This window comes from Meriones unguiculatus, chromosome 8, assembly GCF_030254825.1.
Source record: "Meriones unguiculatus strain TT.TT164.6M chromosome 8, Bangor_MerUng_6.1, whole genome shotgun sequence".
NCBI classification, from domain to species: Eukaryota; Metazoa; Chordata; class Mammalia; order Rodentia; family Muridae; genus Meriones; species Meriones unguiculatus.
Window position 1 is genome coordinate 39,843,553 of NC_083356.1, and position 10,191 is coordinate 39,853,743.

Below are 10,191 nucleotides of genomic sequence, written 5' to 3' on the forward strand. Positions count from 1 at the left end.
CACTACCAGAAAGGCTGAGAAACCTGGCCCAGCATGGAGAGGAGACAACTCTAACATCACACCCTTGGCAAACACAAGGAGTATGAACTTACTGCTTCACTCTGCCACTGTTTCCTTTCTAAGGTGTCCAGAAACTTTCAGGGAGGTTGGGTACAGGTCAGGTGAAAGGTTTAGGACTGTAGGGTGATATAGAGGCCATTTTTCAGAAAATGATATTATGTTGGTGAGCCTGAGGCCCAGTCTGGGGATAGGCAGAAGTCTAGATTGCCTAACCACACAGTTCTTTGATCTCCTGTTGCGTATACTCTTGGAGAGACTCGTGATTTTTCAACCCAATAACTCACTCCACTGCTTGCAGCATCAGAGTCCAGGGCACTTGGCGGTAGAAAGGGCAATTTCCAGTTCATCCTTAGTGGCTTAGACAGGAACACTGAGTGACTTGGTGACGTTCAACACAACTTGTTTTTATTTGGCTTCTTCTTAGAGGAGGTGTGGAAAATAAGAAATTTGGGTTACTGTGGTTGAATGATAACCTACAAAGTAATCTGAAAAAAACCAAAAACCAAATCAAAACAAAAAACAAATGCAAGTGCAAATGGCCACTGACTCCATTCTTGGCTCATGAGGTTTCTTCTCATTCTCACATCTGGGTCATCCACACTTGCTTTCTTTCCTGTTCTACAGTTCGGGGTGGCCAGAGGGACAAACTGAGACCCTAGGCTTGCCTACCTCTGTCAGCAGCTCTCGGCCCTGCCTGCATTGTATTCAGGTCCTAGTTTTGTTTCCCTTCTTCCCCAAACATCCGAACATCATCCTATCTCTGGCTTTTGCTCCCAGTGACAGCCCTTCTTATCTTCATGTCTCAGTCCAAATTCCAGTTCCTAAGGGGTCCTCGTTGACCACCTTATAGAAAGCAGGCCACTTCCCTGTCACTCTCCCCTTCACCACAGCTGTTCAATCTCAGGATGCTGTTTTATGCTCCTCACAGCTCTAATCTCAAGTACTCTTATTGGTTCACGTGCTCATTCATCACGTGGCTCCTCCATCTGAGACATGAAGACCACAGTAACTGATACTCTAAGAGCCAGATTAGAGCAGACACTCCAATATTTGTTAAATGTCATAAAAAAAGGCTCTGTTTCTGTTTCAAAATAAGAAGTCTGGAAGTAAACCAGGCATGTGTGATTTTCCAAACTCCCGATTTGGGAGACAACATGGCCTCTGTGAAGCTCTCACTCTGAGGACCACTGAGTGGTAATTAATCTTGACTGTAGAATTTTGTTAACTCAACAGTATAAAATCCCAAGTAGCAAGCCTTTTGTCATCCATTGCACAGGCTTTGAGATTCACTCCACCCCAGTTTCCTCTACTTCCTCTATGTCACAGAGTCTTACAGACTCTATTAGTCTATGTTCCCAACTGCACTGGATTCTTGGAGGATGGGAATATGAATCAGGGTATATGAGGGACTTGTAGAATGAATGCCCGGTGTGATTGGCACACATCTAGTATAGGAACATGTTTTGAATGAAATTCTCTGTTTTAGAGAGAACAGGGGCTGGAGAAATGGCTCAGCAGTAAAGGGCTTACTCTTCTAGCAGAGTACCAGAATTCAGTACTCAGTGCCAAGTGGCTCACAACAAACCCACATACATAAAATTAAAAATAATAAAAAATATCAATAAAAAGAGAATAGTAAATATTTGAATTAGAGGTAGGTGTGGTGACACAGTCCTTAGGAAACTGAGGCAGGAGGATTGAAAGTCTGAGGCCTCCTTGGCTGGCTATATAAAGAATTCAGTGCCAGCCTGGACAACTTATAAGGCTGTGTCTCAAAAAACAAAATCGTGAAGAAAAGGGGGAAAACAGTAGAATGTTTGCCTAGCATATGCAAGGGTCTAGGTTCAATCCTCTATATCACAAATAATAAATGCATGAATAGTAAATATATGAATTAGAAAACAATGGCAAATACCATGTAATCATGAGCTGAATTACACAGAATCAAGTGATAAGGTTTGAAGTATATGCACATTGTGTAAAAAAGGGGGTCAGCAGAGAGACTGACAGGGCCAGGTGGAAGACCTCAGTAGGTGAGCTGACAGGACAGGAGTGAGCAACTGCAGAGCACACCTTTGAAAGGCAGCCACCCACCATTTAGCGCTGGAGCCACCGCAGCCCCAGCCCTTTACTGCTTATCACTCTGGGTAATGGGCCTAATGGGCTTATATCCCTAAGTTTTTCTAGTAAATTAATGATCTTAATTTTCATTCAATAATGATTTGAACTCTGACCCAGTGCTCCATGTGGCCAGATGGAGGCTGAGCCCTAGACATTCATTAATAAAGAAATCTGCACCAGACATTGGCTATCAAAGCTATCACATGGTCACTTGCTGACTGCCTCATAAAACCAGGAAGTCATTTATTTCTCTTTTCATTTATTTTTTTCTTTTTTATTTCCTTGTGTGACTGTGTGTGTGAGGGTTATTGCTGGTGGTATCAAACCCAGGGCCTTGTACATTCTAGGCAAACATTCCATCATGGAACTATATCCAGCCCTTTGGAAGTAATTTTCAGCCTGTGGCAAATTTCCCCTCCCCTATATACTAAACACTCATTAACTGAATGACTGCTAAATAAGATGACATGATGTCTGCTCCCTCTGAGACCTCAGAGTTGGCCAGTTGACTAACTGAGCCACTATGTGATAATAGAGAAACCCAGCTAAGGAAGCCTAGCTTTTTTGCCCGTTTGGACTTGAACCCAGGGGGCCGGCAGCAGTCTGCCATACAACTGTTCCCTTCCACAGACGCCATTTCCAGCCAACCCATCCAGTGTCATCCAGGGGCAAACTGGCCCACAGTATTTAATAGAAGGTTTCCCCATCCAACAGACGAGTCCTAAGTATAACACTCGTCTCTGTGTGCTCCCACGGTGGGTACAATGGCCCCTGGAGCATGTTATTGAAAGGTCCAGGAACTGTGCTCCTCACCTCATACGTCTCCAGTCAGTCAGAAAATATTGAAATTAAATCTTCAGGATACACACAAATCTGCCTTTTGGTGTAGCTTACGCTGTGATCTTAGGCTTGCTGAAGGACTAACTTCCATCACAGCCCTGACAACATTGATTGTTTTGGCTTAAAGGTACATAAGTAGATCGATTTTTGTTTCCCCTCTCAAACTAAAAGGGATCATAGTAGCATTACTATATTCCTGTTTCCACTGGTTGGTGTACACTGAATGAATAAATAATAATGTTACTTGGAAAAATTTAGTCGATGGAAAGCAAGGTGCAGGTCTTGAATTGCACCGTGAACTGGTTTGGGTGCATCCTAAGCTTGTCCATTTTGAGTGGCACTGAGATTCTGCACCATCCATTCTGACCCATTGTTAAACAAACAAACAAATAAATAAGTTGCTTTAGTAGTTTAGGTCTGGGGTAGAAAAATGAAGCCAGCAGGGGGGAAAGTATCCTCTCGTGGAGGATAATAAGCAAAAAGGCTGTCACTTCCCTCTCTGTCAGGAGGAAGGAAATATATTCAGCAGGGGCCCCTGCTAATTCGTTTCTAATTTAAGGACAATTAAGTAACTCTACACCCCCACCTCATTTCTGCACGCTTTCTCTCGCTACTAGGAAAAAAAAAAAACAAAACAAAACTGGAAGGCTTTGAAATAAACTTTGACTCTACTTGGAGGGACACCTAATAGACACCGCGGGCTATGGGCTTTGGGAGCCAACCAGTGACTAAGTCCTGTATTATACTGTTTCCTTCAAAAGAAAAAGAAAAAGAAAACAAACAAACAAACAAGCTTTTTTTTTTTTTTACTGTCCCAAAATATTACTTGCTCTGGAAACACGTTATTTGCTGACGTGTTTCTTGAGCTGTTGCAGCACAGAATCCTTTAGGTTATAAAAAACGTTCTGGATAAAAGTTAGTCCCTCCCTCTTTAGATAGTCCATCTCAGAAATGGAAGGTGACGAGGAAGAAGCCAAATTCTTCCAGCCTCTCGCATTTCTTTACTGGCAGGTGGCGTTTGACTTCCAACTTCTCAGAAAAACTCAGAGCGGTGCAGGAAGCCTGCTCCCGGGTTGGGTAGACTAGTTACTAGCTGGATTTAAACCCGCTACGGGGGGCGTGGCCGGGGAAAGGGCGGAGCAGCCCTCGTGGGCGGGGCGAGGGCGGAGCTCCGGGAGGCCAAGCCGGGTACAGGAAAGACCCGAGCTCCCAGAGCCGGCGCCTGTCTCTTTAAATGCCACGGGCTGCGCTCCCGCCCGGGAGCCCTGAGCCGGATCTACAATCCCGTCCCTCCCGCTTCGGCGCTAGTTGCTCGCTTAGCCCGAGCGGGAGCTGCGGTCTCCGGGAAGCCCAACTACCTCCTGCTGCTTCCCTTCTAGTGCCCCACCTTCCCGGAAATTTGCGTGAGGGGTCGTGCAGCAGTTAGCGTGAACAGGCGTTGCCCCCCTCTCCCCATCTTCAAGTCTTGGGGGGCTACGCAGCCGCGAGGGGGGCGCCGGGGGAGAAATGCGTCCTTCCCGGCTGCCCAGCTTCGCTGCGGTCCGCGCTGGGAGAGGAGGCACTGCGGAGCCCACCCCTGCAAACTCGCCCTAGAAGTCTCGGGTGCGGCTGGGTGCCCCTCCCGGTCCCCGAGGACTACCTCCTCTCCGCTAGTGAGTCGGCGCAGGTAACCTGAACCCCGGGGCAGGCGCGCGGGGGAGGGGCCGGCGAGCCGCAGCGGGGACCTGCAGCAGGTGAGCCCGGTGGGGCGGCTCACCTGCCCCGGCCGCTCCGTGGGAGACTCGCCGGTTCCCAGGGGCTACCGGCATGGGAGGGCGTCTAAGGGCTAGTTAGGGCCCGGAGTGGGAGGGGAAGTTAGGAAAGAGAAGGGAATTAGAATAAACTTTCTATTTCCTTCCCCGCTCCTACCCAGGGTTGGCAGGTAAGGGCGCGGGCGGAAGCTGTCGGAGCAGCTGATGCAATGGCCCTTGGCCGGGGCCTGGTGATGGCTGGGGTTGGAGGAGAGCTGGAGTGGCCGTGTCTCCAGTGATCGTGACCCTAGAGGTGGAGAAACGCGGAGAAGCTCGCCTCCCCAGACTCCCCCTAAAATGGCTCCAGGTGCTCGGCCCCCGCCGGTTCTTCTTCCAGAAACAAACGTCTTTTTCTGAAGTGGCACCTACAGATTCTTCCCTGTCTTCTCTTCCAACAGGTGGCTTTTAGCCCCTGCCCGGGGACCGGTGCCAATGACTCTGGTGGTGGTTTCGCTTTCTCCTCTGGAAGTCCTGTGAGCGAGCGTCCACAGCGTGATGGGCAATCAGGTGGAGAAACTGACCCACCTAAGTTACAAGGAAGTTCCCACGGCGGACCCGACGGGCGTGGACCGAGACGATGGGCCCCGCATCGGAGTCTCTTACATTTTCTCCAACGACGACGAAGACGTGGAGCCTCAGCCGCCGCCCCAGGGGCCTGATGGCGGAGCGTTGCCCGACTCGGGGGACCGGCCACCCCTGCCCCCGCCCCAGCCCTATGACCCGCGGCAGCATGAGGTGGAATGCTCCGTGTTTTATCGCGACGAGTGCATCTATCAGAAAAGCTTCGCGCCGGGGTCGGCGGCGCTGAGCACCTACACACCGGAGAACCTGCTCAACAAGTGCAGTCCAGGCGACCTGGTGGAGTTTGTGTCGCAGGCGCAGTATCCGCACTGGGCGGTCTACGTGGGCAATTTCCAGGTGGTGCATCTGCACCGGCTGGAGGTGAGCAACAGCTTCCTGACCGATGCGAGCCAGGGCCGCCGTGGCCGCGTGGTCAATGACCTGTATCGCTACAAGCCGCTGAGCCCCAGCGCCGTGGTGCGCAACGCGCTGGCCCACGTGGGCGCCAAGGAGCGCGAGCTCAGCTGGCGCAACTCGGAGAGCTTTGCCGCCTGGTGCCGCTATGGCAAACGCGAGTTCAAGATCGGCGGCGAGCTGCGTATCGGCAAGCAGCCCTACCGTTTGCAGATTCAGCTATCGGCTCAGCGCAGTCATACTCTGGAGTTCCAGAGCCTGGAGGACTTAATTATGGAGAAGCGGCGCAACGACCAAATCGGACGCGCGGCGGTGCTGCAGGAGCTCGCCACACACCTGCACCCGGCTGAGCCGGATGAGGGCGACAGCGACGCGGCTCGGACTACACCGTCTCCCCTGCGACCCCCTGCACCGGGCTCGGAGGAGGAGGATGGAGATTCAGCGGTGCCCTGACCTGGGCTCAGAGCTTCGGAAGGGAGCTGTTTGCAGCGGCCGCACTCCCTTCCTTCCCCTCCCCCCACTTCCTCTTGGGCCCCCATTTGGTATTCCTGGGCCTTTCGGAAAATGCAGAATTGGTGGAATGCACAGCCGACTGTGGATGGGGGAGGAGGAAGGGTGCTGGGGGAGCAGGTAGGAGCGTTTTGGCTGGTGGGTGGCCATAGGGAACATTTTCTTCTGGTCCCCTTAGTCTGCCTTCCTTTCTGAGGTGAGAGAAAGTGCGAACTTGTTTGGAGCTTCAACCCTGACAGACCTGAGACCAAATTCGGCCCTTCCTATACAAGCAGGCTTGGGGAAAATCTCAGAGCAACTATGCCCCGCATTCAGCCTCTCTTGAGTCCCAACCTACTCTTCGCTTGGAGGATGCAGGGTACAAAGGCCAGAGGGGGGTTGGGGAGGAGCTGGCGTGGGTCTGCTAGGAGAGCTGCTTATCTGCTTCCGCCGCTGAGCTAGCTGTGGTTGGGATCCCAGACACTGGAGTGATTTATTTTATGAGATTCCCGGGGCACGGGGGCTGCTGAAACCACAAGACCTGGGAGCAGCAGACCGAAGCCAAACAGCCCTGTATTAAGTGCAACAAATACTTGAGCAACTCAGGCTACAGGCTACAAACAGATTTTACTACCTCCCTCCTCCCATCCCCAAGTACCTCCTCTTGGGAAGCTGGCTCTAAGTGGAGTCTTTGGCTCCCAACCGCTTTCCCCGGTTACAAGTAAATCATTGTCAAGGGCCAGCCAGAGAATTCTGCTGCCTCTGTTTTTGGCCTGCTGTTGTGGACTCTCAGAGCTCGGGTGTTGTTATTAAGAGAGGCAATAGCCCTTTGTGTCTCTGATCTAATTAAACCTGCTTGGTGTGTTCATCTGCAGGTCACAGATGGGGTTGGCTTGTTCCACCCCATAAAGTATCCTCTAGGGAATGAGCCAGCAATGCCCTGGCAAGAATTAAATCTCTCCTTATCCCCTTGCTGAATGGTGAAAGTAATCCTTTAAAAACAAAGCAGGACCTAGAGACTCAAACAAGATGGAAATGAAGGTGCCAAGGCTTGCATACATGTCCTTTTTGCTTTTTGTTTTTCTCTCCTTGGTCCACCTTCCTCACCATGCTTTCTTCTGCTTGTTGGTAAATCGTAGGTAGGTTTAGCTTTGCCATCCATGACAGATGGAGTTTAATTCAAGGTGCAAAGTCTTGTTTTATGGATCCAGTTTCTTTGTTGCTTGGAGAACATCTTATTCAGAGGCTGTTCTTAATTGAGAGTGGTGATGTCAGTTACAGATTTGATGACAGAACCAAACAGAGGTTGGTGATGGTGGAATTTGTTTGTTGGCAAACTAAACAGGTAGTGATGGGCCCTGGTGCCTATCCATACACTTTGGTACAAGGCTTTAAGACTGCTGCAGCCTGTTGCCTGAGCTTTCAAAGGGCAGGCCTTTGGCTATAGAGTGATAATGGGCTGTCTACCAATTGCCCTCAGAAGTTGAGCTATAGGTAAAGGCCTTTGCTGCCTCCCCCGGTCACTGTATGACATTGGACAAGTCATTTTGTGAACTAGTTCTTAGCCATTGTAACAAAATCTTACCAGAGTGTCCTGAAGCCACGGTCATTGTTGGGCTTCTTGCTTGGGTATCTCTAAATCACACTTTTTTCAAACATAAAAGTTGAGATCCTTTTTCTTTTTTAAAATCCTGGATCTTCATAGTACCTCAGCATGAAACTTTTTCATTATAAAGGCATTAAATGTATTTTTTGCTTTCACAATGATTACCAAACAAATCCTTGTTTTTTGAATGTTAAAGATGAGCTATACCTACTAGCCTTGGTCTGGGACATTGGAGGAGAATCAGTTTATAATTGAGAATGTAGATCTGATTTCTCTGTTTAATGTGCTCATAGCTGTCTGTTTATATGGTCTTGTCTATGGAACAGCAGAGAAAGATAAACACAGGCGATCAAGTTTAGGAAAACCTCCTATGTCTAACAGATTTGGGTCAGTGAAAGTGGAAATTGACGCCCACTGTGTAGACAACAGGAGGGAAAGAATCAGAACGTCTGTGCCCAGCACCTCTAGGATAGAAAAATTCTCCCTGCGCTCCCATCTCTGCCTTCTTCATCAGCCCTGGAAGATCATTTCGAGCGTAGCAGGTGATGTGTGTTATACATGAAGTGCCGTTAAAGGAAGAACACTTAAGATCCACTCCACCTGTAGCATTCATCTTCCTTGAAAATCTCTTCCAGATGATGGTTTCTGAAATGTGCTGGCAGCAATTCTGCTAGGTACCTATAATGCCAAATATGTAATGCTTAGGAAGTGCTCTCCCATTGGAAATTTTCTTAGGGTCATGACCCTTTTGGTGGTTGCATGTCAGGCATTTACATTAAAATTCATAACTAGCAACATAGTTGAGAGGGAGCAACAAAATAATTTTATGGTTGGGGCTCACAGAGTGGCAGCATTAGGGAGGTTGAGAACCACTTCTCTGAAGTAAAGCGCGTCAACCTAGGGTTCTAAGAGAGTATGTTATGTCGTCTCTTGGTTTTTAAGACAGCAGTGTTGTGCAGAAATCAGTTTTTACTTTAATGTCCTGGCAATGGCTACATCCGGCACTTTAGGGAAAAAAGTATATTTAATAATTTTTATTTCTCCTTAGGAATAAGACATAGAACTATTTTGTACTATGAATTATGGATGTTCTTTGAAGGAAAGAAATTGATTCCAGTGTTTTCCTGAAGCCCTGGACAGGGTAAGCAGGACCTGTGGAACACGTACAAAAAGAAACCAGACAAATTCTATTTTCTTATTGAGAAAATATTTTATTGAGACTGCTTACATATGTCAAAGGAGCCTACAACTTCAGCTGCACAACTTTTTGTATTGAAAGAACTCGTACTTTTGTAGCTTTTATTCCACATTTAATTTAAAATGACTTTGTAACACTAAAGTGTCGAGCAGAGGACTTTATTCCAGATCTTGAAGAAAATTTTTAGTTTTTAATGAAAATGGTTCAGCGGTTGTTAAGCTTCTCACAACTTTGGTGCTCCTGGCCCTCATGGCACCATTGGACAAGAACAGCCACGTGAAAACATATTTTTTTGGGAGCAAAACTTTAATTTTATATGACATATACTATGGAAAGCTAAGAGAATTTAAGGACTACTTGTTTCCTTTTTCTTTCTTCCTTTTTTTTTCTTAAAATGGGATCCACTGTGTTGAAGACTCTTGATATTATGTGTTTGCCTAGTTATTTTTTTAAAACAATTTAAAATAAAATTGAGTGTGATTATAGTCATCCAATGGATTTGTTTGGAAAATTAGATTTAATTTGTGAATTGTTTAAAAATCAGGATAATGATAAATTTGACTGTTTTATTCATCTTTTTTATTATGTTTTGTTCATGGCTATGAATCTGTAGCCTGTGAAGAATTACCATCAGGATACATACTCCTCATGCATTTTATTTCCCAGCAAGTTTGATTTTGTTGGAGGTTGTATGGTAAATCAGTTTTCTTTCACCACTTCTTGAAAAGGAGGTTCCAGTTAAAATTATATCATTTCCTTCAAAATGAAGGGCAGTACTTAGTTAAATAAAAGATTGATGACATCTTTTAAGCCATTTCCTCTTCACTGTCTTATTAAAAGCTGTCAAAGTTCTTTTGAAAAATGTTATGAGGATTCCCAATAAACCATCTATTATTAGAGCTCATTGCTTCATTTCTCTGTATATACGCCTTTTCTTTTGACATTTTTGATCCTAATTCACACTATTCAGCTTGCTGTAATATTACTGTATGTCATCTTTGCATTGGTTGGTGAATAGTTTGGATTTATTTAGTGCCCAGACTCTTATATTTACTGTGGGAATTAATCACCCATTGCTTTATACTGTCCATGTTCATGAATAGTATCCTACA

The 10,191-nt window shown here is 47.0% G+C and overlaps 1 protein-coding gene across 4 annotated transcripts; it reads left to right on the top strand.

Annotated features, from left to right (window-relative positions):
• Positions 1–4,215: 4,215 nt before the first annotated feature.
• Lratd2 (LRAT domain containing 2) lies at positions 4,216–9,978 on the top strand. Of its 4 annotated transcripts, none has more exons than XM_021651960.2 (2): positions 4,216–4,754; positions 5,210–9,978. In XM_021651960.2, the coding sequence occupies exon 2, from the start codon at positions 5,307–5,309 to the stop codon at positions 6,237–6,239; it is 933 nt and encodes a 310-aa protein (XP_021507635.1). In that variant the 5' UTR covers positions 4,216–4,754; positions 5,210–5,306; the 3' UTR covers positions 6,240–9,978. The 4 variants fall into 4 exon arrangements, with proteins under 4 accessions (XP_021507635.1, XP_021507632.1, XP_021507633.1 ...); XM_021651957.2 differs by having other exon boundaries at positions 4,216–4,687; positions 4,934–9,978; XM_021651958.2 differs by having other exon boundaries at positions 4,216–4,687.
• The last annotated feature ends 213 nt before the right edge of the window (positions 9,979–10,191 follow it).